Raw genomic sequence first — 15,940 nt, forward strand, 5'->3', positions numbered from 1 at the left:
AGCGTTAGAGAATTATGGGAAGTAGATTTTTATGAATAACTGACCCCTTCGTTCATGAAAACATGAGAGAAAATTTTGATTTAACTGATTTTAAGGATAAAATGAAAATTCTTCTCGATGGGAGATTTGAAGTAATACCCCCATGGAAATGTAAGTCTGCGAATTTGCCCAGTAACAAAGAACTAACGTGGAAAAGGCAATTACGAATTATGAATCATTTAAGAAAAGGTAAATTTTTTGATGATTATAAAAATGTATTTAGGGAATGGGAAGATTTGAATATCACTGAACGAGTTTGTTTTGGCCCTCGATAGCTCAGTTTTTATAAAACTCATTCACATATAAATGAAACCCAAACTCTTGGACTGTACCTCCATTGCTTTATTCTCTCCACTCACAACGCACTCTCTCTCTCTCTCTCTCGTATCCACACACACACTCAAAAGTTATATCATTTCACCACTTGGTGGAGCTACAAAATTAGTAAGCGGAGCGTTCTGCTGACTTATTGGCGCCAACAGTGTTGGAAGCAGAATTGAACAATGATTGTCATTATTTGCCTCATAGACATGCGATTAAATTAGATAGTGCGACTGCAAAAATAGACCTGTATTCGATGCTTCTGTCTGTGAAAAAGGGAAATCATCTTTGAATGATTGTTTATGTAAAGGCGTAAATCTTATTGAATTAATATTTGAATTTTAGATTGTTTTAGAAATTATCCAATAGGAATAGTGGACGATATTGGAAAGGCTTTTTTGATGCTATCTGTTGCACCAAAGGATAGAAAATATCTCAGATTTTTTTCCCGTGCAATGGAAAACAATTAGTGTACAGATATTAGCGAGTTCTGTTTGGGGTGTCTTCCACATTTTACTTGTTGAATGCATCTATTATGCATCTTTTGGGAAACTGTATTCCTGAATTTGAAGAAGTTGCACAAAAATTAGAATCTTTTGTTTATGTAGATAATTCTGTAGCTGTTGTTTTCAATATTGATGAAATAGAGAGATTTATTGAAAAGACTAAATTGATTATGTTAGAAAGATGTTTTAATATACGTAATTTTGAGATCAATGTAGTTAGTAGAAATATTGATAAACACTCAGGCGATACTTTTATTTTGGGTATCATCTGGAACTTGGAAAACGATGTTTTGAAATATTGCACGAATTTAGAATCATTAAGGTGCGAAATGAAAATCACAAAACGATTAGTTTTGTCTATAGTACAGAAAATTTTCGATCCCATTGTGATGTTAGCGCCATCTACATTGCTCCGTAAGTTTTTATTGCAGGAACTATGGAAAATGAAAATTGCATGAGATCAGGAACTGCCTTTCGATGTTGCAAATAAATTTTTGAAATGGTGTAATGAAATTCAAATTTTGAAAGATATAACTGTGCCATGTTACATGAAAATAGATTTTTTACTGAATTTATGTATTTGTCGATAGCAAGGGGTCATATGCGAAATACGTGTTTACTAGATCAATAGTGGATTATAGAGTTAGCATAATTCTCGTTAAAGCGAAGTCTAGAGAGGCTCCACTCAAACTTTTGAGTATATCGCGTTTAAAACTAATGGCTTGTGGCATAAGTGCCGGAACATTGGCCAGACGGTGGAATTAATTGCGCGCCTCGTGAAATGAATGTAGAGAGAAAGAAAACTAGAAATGCGAATGTTGATCTGGCAAACGATGCATCTCCCCTGCATTTATGTAATGTGTCTGATTATGAGATTATGTAATGTGTCTGATTAGAGTATTTGCGTGGGTATTAAGATTTGTAATTAAGTGTAGCAAAGACTATAAAAAATGCAAAGAACATGAACTTTCTGCTGCTGAAATTGAAAATTCTGAGAATCAATTGATTCGCTTCACTCAGACATATTATTTACCTGATGTTGAATCTTTAAAGTTCGTTAATAATGATAATGTAATAATTGATAATGATAATATTTTAAGAATAAAATTTAAAATAACTGAACGTAATAATGGAGTTCTTTTTTATATCCTATATTGTTACCTGGTAAATGTGAATTTATAAAACTTTTCATCAGATCTATATACAAAAAGAATTTTCTGGGATCCAAATAATGCAATCCTTAATTAGAGAAAGGTTATGAATTATCATAGCTAGAAAAACTATTACGAGTATTTTAAATAAATGTGCTCGTTTTAAAGTTAAATCATTCTTCAGCGGACCATCACTATTACCACCAGATCGACTGAATGACTGCGGGATATTTGCAGTTGTAGACATTGATTCAGCTGGGTCTCTTTTAAAAAAACTGGCGAAAAGTTATGGATCACATTATTTAATTGCGCAGTCTATCGCATTATCCTCCATCTTGAATTAGTAAACTGTCTGTCTTCTGGTGCCTTTTTGCTTGTCCTTAGGCGTTTCATTGTGAGGCATAGGAAGGCCCAGAATAATTTACTGTGACAGCAGAAGAAATTTTCGGGGGGCTTTTAACGATCTTTCAAAATTGGATTGACATAAAATATCGAGAGAAGCATCAACTCAAAAAATAGTTTGGAAATTTATACCACCCACAGCCACATGGTGGGGAGGCTGGTGGGAAAGGTTGGTTCGCCTTATTAAGGAGTTGTTAAGACATACTCTTGGAAAATCAGTATTGACATATGAAGAATTGTCTACGGCGATTTGTGATTGTGAACTTTTAATAAATAATAGACCTTTAACTTATATTTTTGAAAATTCACAGAAATTGATCCATCTTACTCCTGCGATGTTTTTAATAGAGAATCGTTGTTCCGATACTACAGTTATTGAAGAGTTAAATTCGCGAAACTTCAGAAAAAGAATGAAATGTAGAATTAAACTTTTAAGCGATTTAAGGCAACGCTTCAAAAAAAAATAATTAGGTGAGCTAATACAAAAACACGATAATCGGGTGCGTGCGCTCCGAGCTGGGTGGTCTTAATTGGGGACGACAATAAGAAGCGTTTGGCCTGTAGTTAAAATTATCGAATTAATTCCTGGACGTTGCTGCGTGACGTCATTATGTACTTGTAAATAGAACGAAGCAATTGACGAGTGGCTGCTCGGCGGTAATTCTGAATAAATATGCTTTATTTTTCTAGTTGAAGACTACATTATTTCCAATATCACCCGACATCTGATAGATGCAGCCCGCAGAATTGAGATTTGATTTTGTACCTTACACAATCACTGAAATATAGCTCTAAATTTATTTTGAAAGTCCTATAAATAAATTCAAAGTGACTATAAACAACACCGACAACTATTGCGATGACATATACTTCTGGATGATTCGACATCAGGAGGAATCAATCTCTGAAATAATCGTACGTTATTGAATTTTGAAATGAAAATAAACCGTTTTTATGTATCCATTGATTTTTGGCTCGAAGGACGAATTTGTCTCTTCAATTTTAAAGTTGGTTATGTTTTTTATGAAATAACTTTAAAGTATATGTTATTGATCAAAACGGATTGCAAAATATTAGGAACAATATGTGTAATCTCCTAATTATACCAATTCTAATGAAGCCGGTTTTTTCTTTTGTATTAATAATTTGATTTAAATCCAAAACCAAATTTTTTTTCAATCTTCGGCAGAATTTTGTTATAAATATTTGATAGTGTTTATTAACATAAAATATTCAAAATATATAAGAATATAGCATTGTTGGAATTATAAAACATCATTCTGCTTTTGCAAAACTTAAATTTTTTTCTATAAAACAGGCTAGAAATATGGCAATTTTTACTATCACTAAATATGAAAGAATATTTAGCAGAATATTAATGTTATAGTGCTAATTTTCATGAAAAAAATAATTCCGTTTTGTATTCAAATTTAAATTTTATGATGAGTTTCAAGATAACCTCACCCGAAGATGCTAAAAAATATTTTTAAATAAAGTATCTGCCCTTTTTTCTCATATACAGCATTCATATTTTAAAAACCTGTAAATTAAAATTGAAAAAAAAATGAATTTTTTGAAAAAAAGGGGCTCTTTTCTAAACTTTTTTTTATATACTGAACTAAAACAATGTAATAAGGCCAATGATTCTAATGTCATGTAATATGCTTAACAGAAGCGTGATGGTGAAATACACAAACACTGAGTTTGAAGAATTTTCAAACAGCTAAATAACCAAATAGTCCTATAAATGAAAATTTTTATTTTAATGATACTGCTTATTAACTGATGCCTATTGTTATTAATTTATATTTCCTATTTATTGTTACTAACTTATAATTACAGACTATTGTTACTGAAAGCGCATTATTTGTTTAATTTAACAAATTTTTTTATTTAATGACACGTTTGTAAGCAAGTATTTCTTTCTAATGAGTTTTGTTCAGTTATATTAACGTCCCATTCTAAAGCAAAATTAAAGCTATTTTGGGACAGACCTCGTAATTTTGAACCGCGATCAGATGACGAGAACGACATCTGAGCTGGTACCTCCCTCTCCAAGCTTCCACACTACACCAATGGGAGGATGTTTGGCCCTGACGGATTTGGACGGTTTGGCCATGACCTTGCCACCTTAGCCCCTTTATTTCTAATAAAAAGATCAGTTTACTCCAACCTGGAAAAGTGTATTTATTTGATCACCTGGAGTATATGGATATGTATACATTACATTTAAAAATATAATTTGATTTATGTCATTGGAATCAAGCTTTCACACCTATTTAGATGGAAATAATTTGAGCAGTATAAATAAAAACAGATATATTTTAGTGCTCTTTTCATCTCAAGGTCTTTGGCGTAGATCATGCGAACCCAGGGTTTAAACAGCGTCTATCTTACGATGTTTTTAATGGGGAATATTTAAATGTGTTAATTCAGAATGCCTATATATTTGATGAATATGCATCATGAATATGTATGTCCAAATACACATTTATTAGAAAATGGTTATAATTCTAATTATATCTATACATTACATTTAAAAATATAATTTGATTTATGGGTACTTTTCCGTTTCCGAGGGCCGTTGTCAACAGTTAAATTATTTTCATTAAATCACTAACAAAAGAAATAAAAAATATTCGCCAACAGTTTGGCGATTTTTTTACCGCCCTCGGAAATAGAAAAATACCGATTTATGTAAGTTTAAACTTTTAAATTATCCTCATTCATAAATGGATTATGATTTATAATAATAAATATTCCTAATTAATTACAGTTTATAGTTTGAGTACCAGTGCGCAACGTTCATGAAATATTTCCAAAATTCTAAACTGATGAACAATGCAGGTTTCTGAAGCATTTTCATTTTGCAAAATATTGTTTCTCATTCAAACACAATACAAAATTATCATTTCAAATGCTTTCTTTAAATGCAGGGAATATTATATGTTTGGAAAATATCTGATATTTATTACAGGTAAGCGACATATTTCAAATATTGATCATTAATTGATTTCAGGAAAAAAAATATCATTTGAGATACGTATGCATCATCAGTTCAGTGTGCATTTATTGCTTCCCATCAGTTTATCAAGCAGATTGAAAAAGCAGTTCTGAAAAAAAAAAAAGTGAAATTTGGGAATAAGTTATCGACTCATGAAAATAAACACACACACCTAAAAGAAAATAACAAAAATAAATTTAGAATGAATAGTCGAAAAATCATTATTTGATTGCTCAGCATAAATAATAAAATAAAAGCACATATTTATGGTCGAAATATTCTAAATAAAACAACCTACAAATGCCCTTTAAATGAATACAATAAATGTAATAGTGAGTACAATTAATTCTCACCCATCAAATAAATACATTAAATGTAGCAAATGAGATATATATAATGTCCATAACCATGGCCATGTTATATTAAATAACATGCTCACGAAATATATCTTAATTTAACATTAATTAAATCAAGCATATCTATTAATCACTTTTGTAAAGAATTTTTATTTTTCAAAAGTGTGGGAAATCTATAAGCATCGTTTATCGAAAACGATATTGCTACAATGATAGATACTTAAAAATTGCTGAAGAAACTCAAATATTTTATAAGAGCACACTCATATCAAAAGAATTGCTTTCAGCATTCAAGAACTGACAGATACGGAAAACATCCGGTGAATAAAATGTATTCATTAATGTATGCAAAGCATTACTTTGCAACACCTTACTTTATTAATTTAAAATTTATATTAAATGTTGAGCTCTGAATCACTTCTGTGAGAGAATAAATGCTTCAGTTATTACGGCATATACAGGGTGTCTCAAAAACCTTGACCACGGCTTATTCCTGAAATATTGATCGTAGACATATACTTTAAATTACAAAGTTGCGTAAAAAATTGTACAAAATGTTATGAAATCGATTAAAATTTTCAGGAGATTAAATTAATAATATAAATAATTTAAATTTTTATACGGACCCCATACAAAAAATTTTTTCCAATGAGTAAAATGTGCCCCATCCTCTAATAAGGTCATGTACAAAATTTCAGAATTTTATCATGAAAATTCTCAAATATATGTTAAAACAAAATTGGAAAAGGATCAATCACAAATTAAAATGCAATTGTTTTGCAGTTTCAGTGTAGATGATGCGACGCAGGAACGTATCATAAGAAAATTAACTATGCTTCAAATCTTTAGTTTAAATTCAAATTTTAAAATCTATGCTTCCTGAAAAATATTTGAATATTTTATATCATGAATTACAGAATATAACTTAAAAATAGCACAGTTAATGAACTTGTAAAAAATCTTATATAATCTTTCATTAAAGTATTTTTTCCTTACGTAATTTTATCTTTATGCAGTTTTTCCTTTAAATTATGTAATCTTTCCTTAAAGTTATTATTTCTACAAATTTTTAATACCTTTGAACAAATAAATAGTAAAATTATAATTTATTTATTCAATCATTACTTCCTTTGTTAATTTGTGTTCGGCCCCTAAAACACAAACATCCGACATGATTCTTTCCGTCTGCGAACTCATATTCAGGCATCGAAAAGTGGTTTAAGCCAGCAATTAAGTAGTTTCATATCTTTAAGACTTCTTGTGATAAAATGCTGAAATTTCATATATGACCTTATTAAAGGATGTGGCACATTTTACTCACTAAGAAATTTTTTTGTACAGGGTCCGTATAAAAATTGAATTTTTGTACTTTTTAAAGTTTAATCCCCTGAGAACTTTGATTGATTTCATTGCAATTTGCAACTTTTTTTACGCAACTTTGTAATTTACAGTATATGTCTACGATCAATATTTCAGGAATAAAAGCCGAGGTCAAAGTTTTTGAGACACCCTGTATGTCTGACGAAAATCATAAACTTTATCAAAGTTACAGTACTATAAAGAATTTTTTTGTAATGTTCTTGAACTAAAGACACTTTACAGAATAAGTATATCGTGGAAGTAATGTTTTAACTTCTTCCATTAGAGTTTCATATTTAATCATTAGATTGTACACCAACTCTTGTGAATATTACAAACAAAGAATTTAAGCGCAAATTTATCACAGAAGATATTTTTCTTGATATAGAATCTTGCCTTTGATAGGTGGTATAGGGTGATTATAATTAAAGTGGCCCTATCCAGACCCCTCTAGAACCGATTCTGACATCGGATTTTGATGAAACTTTGTATATATCTTATATAGACCACGCAGAAATGTTTTCTGCATTAAAAAATAGTTCAAATTTTGACCACCAGATGGCATTTATAAAAACATTTTTTATACAAATTAGTCACATCGATTAAAATACTTGTAGTCTGATCTTGAAAACCACTCTGCGGACCTTCATAATTGTTAATCATATCTCACAGAAGGAGTTTTATTGATAAAATTGTTTAATCAAATCTGCAGCAATAGATTAGCTGCACTGAGTGAATATATATGAAATTTGAAGAGATTGGAGCCTTAGGTGTGCTGCCAGGAAGAGGATACACACCATGTTGCTGAAATCCCTCGTGAGAATCTTCGCGTTACCATTGAACATGCTATAATGCGCTTTCAACATGCAATTGATGTCAATACGACAAACGTTGAGCGCATTCTGTAACTGAATAAATGTTAATGATCCTGACAGAGTTGTTTGTCTTTCTTTAAGCCTTTCCCTATGAATTCCCTATGAACCTATGATTCCCTATGAACTTTCCCTTTTTTTACTACAGAAATCTTTTTCCCATGGTCCATATAACGTCTATACTAAGTTTCATCAAAATCCGACAGGCAGAATGGAAACAAAAGGGGTCTGAATAGAATTATTATTATCATAACCACCATGTAGTATGGTTTCCTTTTAAATTAAATTAATTAAATTCCAAAGGTGTATCATTTTGATTGTAAGACAATGTCTTTACAAAAGAAGCTTCAGACTTTATGAATGTTGAGAGAAGTCTGTCACTGAATGAACAATGGCAGGAAATCTTCAAGAATGTCTTTTTATACCTCTTTATATTCCATCCTGAATGTCAATATGATATTGCTTGCACATTTGATGGTGAGTTTACATCATTAAAAGCAGCGCATAAAAATTAATACTTATTACATTTTAAGAGCTGTTAAATTCTTTAAATGAGTGATTAAAACATTGGAGAATATCTGTAAACAATATAGTCGATACAACTAATTTATTTTTAAATTGCTTTACAGTAGGTTAATGTCACAGAATATTGTTCTGTTCTTATCTCCTATTCATTGTATAAATGGGCTAAATATCTTTTTACTATACTGAACACCAAACTCGTATTTTGGGTGCATATATCAAAGGTTAAAAAATAGATAAAATACTAATTTATGTCTGTTGGTTTGGTAAATGCTTGAAATTTTATTCAAAGTGATAACACAAAAGAAACACAAATTCAAAGTGATACACAAAAATACAAAGTTATTTTATGTAAACACATTATAGACAGATTTTTATGAACAAATCTTCCATCTGGAATTTGGTAACTATGTCTGAGCGCAAAAAAGTTTTAAAAATTCAACAATAAAATCATCCATATTGTGAGAAAATCCTGATACATAAGAAACTAAATTTCCAACTTTGAATTAAAAAAAGAGAGAGAAAATGACCATATCATAAGACAAGATCAAAACGTACTTACATGTTTTTTAGATCATTCCAATAATTGTCTTTATTCTCAAATTCTGTTTGCTCTTAGAAATGTTAAATAAGTAAATGTTAAATAATAATGTTCCTCAGAAAATGGCCACTCTCTCACAACTATGCATAGTTGCATCATAAAAGCTTTGTGCAATATATGTCGATTTCAATAATTATGTTTTTCATTTCGTTTTCCGTCTTTTAGCCTTGTGTATTTTTTATTCATTGCATTTTCAATTCATATTGGTTAAAGCAGCAATTAGGACTTAACAAATGTGTATAGACAGGTACTTATGTACACAAAGCACTTTTCATCATTTATTAATATCTTAATAATTTTTGAGTAATTCCTATGAAGGCTGTTTTAGTTTTTACTTTTATCTATGAATGCATTGCTTGTATGTAAAGACGCACAGATTTCCTTTACAATTTCTTTAATTAGGTAGCTACTGAATGAACTCAAAAGAGATGTAAGACAGGTTACGGTTTCTGCGAGCTTTATAAAGTTTGGCAGTTTAGTCCAGGCTGGGATCTAAAAATTTAATTGCATATTAAAAATGAAAGATTTGATTTTTTAAAATCTGTATAGATCTCTACATTCACATTTCATTCAAACTTCATTTGAAATTTTCAGGCTTGAGCTGAAACTGAATAAATATGTGTGTGTGTGTGTTCTTTTTTTCAAATTTTTAATTATTATTATTTCTTTATTGCTTATTAAATGATGAGCATGTAAATTGAAATATCCTTTTTTAAAATGTTTGAACAATTACATTAGTAGAAATTTATCCTCATACCATTGGTTGATTTTAAAAAATCTAATGCTATATTAAGCATTTAATTTCAGCCAAAATTGCAAAAGTGACCGTAAATATGATATTTGAAATATATATCTCAGGACTCAAGAAAATATTAGAAGTATAATTTCCAAATTACTTTTGTGATCATAAATTAAAATAAATAAAATGATGAAAGATTAATAATCCAATGAATTATGAATATTAAAAAAATGAACAAATTATACACTTAGTATTACTAATGAATAATAAATGAATGAATAATATGCACGTGAGTGAATAATAATGAACAATGAATAATAATGAATTATAAAGTAATAATAATAAATACAATGAATAAGAAAAAGTGCTTACCAATATTTTTTCTACACTCTGGCATTGTTTCGGCATGTTTGAAGAATCGCATGCCATCTATAAAATAACAAATATGCATATTTTGTCATGATCAAATACAATAACATTTTTAAAACAACGTATCAAACAATAGTTTTGATGGGTTATCGAATACATTCGAAGGGTTTCTGAAAGATTTCGACGCTTTATAGATTTTGATTTACCCACTAGCATTAATAACCGTAACGAATGATAAAACAACTTCATGAAAGGACACTTAATGATATCAAAGATTGTTGATATTCCGTTATTTATAACATGAATAATAAATTTAAAGTAAAATTTTATTCGTTTTTAGCGTAAGTTGATGAAATCTGTGTTTTATTTTTTATATGGATGCTTTGGTAGGTTTCACGATATCTTTTCAATATACCTAATAGACACATTGACCTGATTCTGTTTCAAAATTCGCAGCTCAAACAAACTTTATAGCAAATTTCGGCTCCATTATCATGAAATATCTTCTGTAAGATATAAATAAATATTTCTGGTATTTTGAAGTCCTAATACAAATTGTCTATAAACATAGTTTAAAAATCATGCTGATAAAGTTATAAGAAAAATAAAATACAAATATATAAGTATTTCTGCTTATGCTCATGTTATCATAAAAACTAAGTTTTAATCATGATCGTTGATACTACTCTTTTGTATGAAGCAAACACGAGTTATTCCATCTTATTCTGTTATTTCTTGTAAATGAATGACATTTGTCAGGATAGCAAAGGGGGACCCATGATTGAGTCCTAATAATATCACATTCATCGGTACAACTTTCGTCATAATAGACAAGCCGCATCCTTAGAATAGAAGCAACTTGAACCAGCATTTTATTTCGCTATTCAAGGAGCAAGACCCAACCAACATACCATCGTCCTACTTTATCATCTGAAATAAATGAATTACAATTGTCTCGACAACAATGAGGCGGGAACTAATGGCATCACCGGTACAACCTGTCTCGTGGAAGCAAATTCTTATTCTTATCCTTATCCTATCCATCACATTGCTCACCACTTATGAGAAGCTAACAATCATAATGGAAGTTTCCGATTCTCCTTTTTTGGGATCCCCTCCCACCCTATCTGGTAAATATATTGCTATTACTTAGCGAGAGCAGTTGCTATGCAATATTGTGATGAGGGGCGCCTTACAACCTGTCTCGTGGAAACACGTTTCTATTATTTTCCTTTGTACAACTTGTCTCGTATGAAGCATGTCTTATTATTATTCTTGGTACAACGTGTCTCGTAGTAAGTGCATTTTATTATTATTCTTGGTACAACGTGTCTCGTAGTAAGTGCATTTTATTATTATCCATGGTACAACGTGTCTAGTACGAAGCCCGTCTTATTATTATCCTTTGTACAATCTGTCTCATAGAAAGCACATCATATTATTATCCCTGGTACAACCTATCTCGTATGAAGCACGTCTTGCTTTGTAATGGTTAGTTTCGACACCACATCTTACACTGCTCACCATATATGAGAACAATCATAATGGAAGTTTAGGATTCTCCTTTTTGGCGTCGCCATCCTTTCTGATAATCCCATTACTATCACTTAGCGATCACAGTTGCTATGCAATATTGTGATGAGGAGCGCATGTTTGAAGGTAAACTTAAACGCATTTTGAAAGAGGCGTGTAAGTCAAATCTGAACCATGATTCACACTATATTGCTTGTTAGGATAACAAATTTGCTTTAGCAGACGATTTCTGAGCAATTAATGTATTACGTAAAGCATCAACTATCAGGTATAGAAAAAAAAACAAGAAGATCAAAACCGAACGTCGAAAGAAGCATAGTACGAATTTATCCACTTTTTGTGAGTAGATAGAGAAAACAGAAAGGAAACTTCACAATTGAAGGAGTTTTGTGTATCGCAAGAAGTTTATTTTAGTTTTCAATTGTGTATTGATTTTAATAAAGTAAATATTTCTACAGTAGACATGAAAAGAACGAGTTAATCACAATGAGGGATTAGTGTAAAAATAAATACATCTTTGAAAAACTGCATTTCATTGCACTTACTCAAACCTATTGTAACGTTTTGTAAGGAATTCTATACTAAAATTTCTTGTTAATATAAAAAAAAGTTCTTTTATTTTCTTTAAATGAAAAATAATAATGTATACAAAGAGCCTGATTTTTTACCTTTAAAGAAAAATTACTGAAAGGCAAATGCTGATCAATGTACTCAAGATTTTATTATTTCCCTAACTCCAGCTGTCTTAGCTTAGTTTAGTTATATTAACGTCCCGTTTTTACGCAACACTAGGGCTATTTTGGAACGGACCTCGAAATTTCGAACCGCGTTAAAAATGACGAGGGTGACACTTGATCTGGCACGTCCTCCAAACGTCCTCCCTCCACACCGGAGGGAGGACGTTTGGCCTGGACGAATTTAACGTACACAAGTCCTGCTTACACGACGGTTCTTCGGTGGAATAGGGTCACGAAGCTGAAATCCTCCGCATCCGGAGCCAAGAACCTTACCGCCAGGCCACCGCGGCCCAACTCCTACTGTCATTTTTAACAAATGTATGATTGACATTTTCTTAATTAAGAGTACAATGGACATTCAAAACAAAGTTGCTACATTTCTGAGATACTGATGTTCGCCATGAATAGGTTTATGCTGGAAACTTATGCAACATTCATTGCTACGTTATTATTATTATTTCTATTTTTTTGACGAGCAACGGATCTAGAACTTTATCAAGTGCATCAAAATATAAGAAAATTTTTTTGTGGTTTTTTTAAATAATATTTGAAGCTCTACTGAATATTTTGCTCATTTAATACCAATGAAATTAATAATTTTTTATCAAATCTCGAGCAGTTTCATTACTTTTCAAATTGCTGAATACAATAATAATTTTACAAATAGCTTGTTTATACAAAATTTTATCAAGAAGAGATTATTTATAATTTCATTAAAGAAGATGAAGCGCATATATATATTTTAAATTGTGAAATGCTTCATGAAATATTCTGATAATGTTCAAAATATAAAAATATTCAAAATTTCATGCAACAATCCACATTATCAATTAGAAATCATGATAGAATGCGCATTCACATGGAATCTATTTTTTTTTTCTTTGCTCTTAGGTTTTGTTAACACGATTAGGAATGAATTTAAAATCAAAGCACTTACATCTTGATACATGAAAATACCATTGAAAGTCAATTCAAATGCTTTCACCTGTGAAAAAAAAATATTGATAAGAAAATATCTATTATGGAAACATAGAGGCTTTTAAAACAAAAAGTAAATTTAAAGTGCCAAACGTAACAATCTATAAATAAATAGAATGCGTGAGCTTAAACAGTAATCAATTAAGCTTTCTTTACTAGTATTAAGTCATAAGATTACTATTAAGTATTATTGTTAATTAAAAAATACTTACTCGATTTTCTCCGTTTTCGTTGCAATATTCTTTGATTGCTTGAAATATATCATTGGTTTGGTATTTGAAAGGCATAGGCAAAGTTTGATTGACATAGTGGAATATTGGGTACAGTTTCTAAAAATAAGAAGAAAATATTTATGCATATAAAGCTGAAAAGATAATTTTTCCTTTAATTTTTGAATATCCATTCTAAATAATAAATTTTATTCCTGTTCTATTCACAAATATAAATAGGCGTAAAGAAATATTAATGAAATAAATAATTCCTTAAAATATAAAAATTCTGTTTCAACTGAGTTTGCACACCATCACCCTTGTCAAGAAGTAGAAAAGCAACCAAGATTTGTTTATTAAACTAAATTTAAAGTATTCAAACAATGGATATAGTTTTTAAAAGGTATATTTCATCTGTTTGGACGGGATATTTGACTAAGATATATTGCATTATCAGGTAGTTCATTTGTAAAATGTAACCAAAGAATAATCATTAGTAAAAATTAATAAGTTAATTTAAATTTAGAACAAAATAGAACTTTAGAAAATCAAAATTTCGAACAAAAAATGAGGAAGGTGCTAAATCACGCGATCCGAGAAGCCAATTCTCAAATTTTAGAACTTTGGCCGTCAGACTTTCATTATTTTTGAAATAATGTTCAAAAATAAAAGCACGATATTCTAACATGTAATGCTCCTTTTTTACTAACCTTAAACTATCAGCTGTCAAATAATCTTCGTAAGAAAGTTGCAAACACTTTACTGCATGAATGGTGGCAAATGCAAATGTTGCGTTAATTTTAGGTACCTTTTAATATTCTAATAATATGTTGCATTTTATCTTATCCATATGAATAGTGACGGACAAACACACAGACTACTCTTGAAATGTAAAATAAACTATTAATTTACCACAACCAATTGAACAATGAAAAATTTTACCTCAAGAGGCTGCTCTTTGAAACATTGCAATATGTTCTTATGTGCTGACCCATCTGAAAAAAATAAGAGTATTGATTGTTTTTTTCCTTACAGTTTTCAATTTATTATTCATAGGTAATAAATTAATTATCAATTTTAGAATAAAAATACAAAAAAGTAAAAAAAAATATTAGAATGAATATTTTAAATTAGAAAATAAGAATTTATAAATCTTATGATAAAATTAATTCATTTCATTTATCAGTTTATTTGTGATATAATTACCTGAAACACATTCGGCATATGTGAAGCATTTGTAATATTTGTCCGGATCTTCTGGTTCTGCTACTTTACTTTCAATTATAACCACCAAACAGAGGATGCCAAAAACGGTAGGGATAACTTTGCTCCACATATTTGAACTGATGCTCTGTTGAATTTAAAGCTTATTCTTAGGTCTTTGCGAACCCGCTTTTATACTCTACAAGAGAAAAAATAGGCAGCAAATATTTACAGACGTAATACTTCTTCAAATAAGAAATAAATAAAATGTATGTATTTTTTTAACTGTTTCGATTATTTTTAGTTATATTTCTATTTCTTATAGAGATTTCTGCAAATAAATTTTCTGTTAATGTTTACTGAAGACGCAGGTTTTAAAAAATCGAGATTGGGAAACCTCTGATATCCAGGATTTTGTTATCTATTTTGCAGTTTTCATACACAGCACTTGCCTTTTTTATTCTTGGTATATGGGAGATATTAAATTTTGAAATAAGAAAAACATGATACAATTTTAAATATTTTATCTTTGTTCTATATACTCTTAGGTGTCAATAGCTTAAAATTGTAATGCATTTTGTTAAATGAAATTAATTTTAAATGGTTCAAATGTGACAGAATTTTTAACAACTCTTTTAAAAACAATTTTTTCTTATATTTAAATATATTTAACTGTTAACTTAGGAAATCCCTCAAGTACCCCTTTTTTTATATCAATGATCATTATGCGTGTCAAATGCAATATGAAAGGTTGCATAGTAATTAGTGGCATTATCTTGTACATGCATAGTACAAAACTAAAAATTCTTCTAATTAGTTAACAGTTTATGTTACAGAAAAACTTTCAAATTTTAAAAATTGTCACTTAGCAAATAACTGTTTAGAAATAAAACATGTGACAAGAGCTTCTAACCGTATTCAGAAGAATCATATTTCTAAAGCATCTATAAATAATTTCCTCAGTTTTTCATACAATTACTCCTTTTGTTAATTTTTATCATTGTATGAATGAATTTTATAATCTGAAGAATGGCTTATT

The 15,940-nt window shown here is 29.8% G+C and overlaps 2 protein-coding genes across 2 annotated transcripts in view; one reads left to right on the plus strand and one right to left on the minus strand.

Moving 5' to 3' along the window:
• LOC129971658 (uncharacterized) overlaps nucleotides 1-15,940 on the plus strand; it is a 180,589-nt gene that overhangs the window by 149,274 nt on the left and 15,375 nt on the right. The gene's annotated exons all lie outside the window — the stretch shown is intronic.
• On the minus strand, nucleotides 5,391-15,045 carry LOC129971668 (uncharacterized). Its single transcript, XM_056085642.1, has 6 exons — nucleotides 14,905-15,045; nucleotides 14,641-14,693; nucleotides 13,702-13,818; nucleotides 13,449-13,496; nucleotides 10,245-10,301; nucleotides 5,391-5,532 (listed from the first exon to the last, which is right to left on the minus strand). The coding sequence occupies exons 1-6, from the start codon at nucleotides 15,032-15,034 to the stop codon at nucleotides 5,473-5,475; spliced, it is 465 nt and encodes a 154-aa protein (XP_055941617.1). The 5' UTR covers nucleotides 15,035-15,045; the 3' UTR covers nucleotides 5,391-5,472.

This window comes from Argiope bruennichi, chromosome 1, assembly GCF_947563725.1.
Source record: "Argiope bruennichi chromosome 1, qqArgBrue1.1, whole genome shotgun sequence".
Taxonomy (NCBI): domain Eukaryota; kingdom Metazoa; phylum Arthropoda; class Arachnida; order Araneae; family Araneidae; genus Argiope; species Argiope bruennichi.

What these genes read in the sequence shown, in the direction of transcription:
- LOC129971668 (XM_056085642.1), bottom strand. Translation starts at nt 15,034, where the DNA reads ATGTGGAGCAAAGTTATCCCTACCGTTTTTGGCATCCTCTGTTTGGTG. An exon ending in TCAAAGAGCAGCCTCTTGAG is followed by an intron (nt 13,819 to 14,640) that starts GTAAAATTTTTC and finishes TCTTATTTTTAG; the next exon opens with AAACTGTACCCAATATTCCA. An exon ending in AGAGTGTAGAAAAAATATTG is followed by an intron (nt 5,533 to 10,244) that starts GTAAGCACTTTT and finishes TTTTTTTTTCAG; the next exon opens with AACTGCTTTTTCAATCTGCT.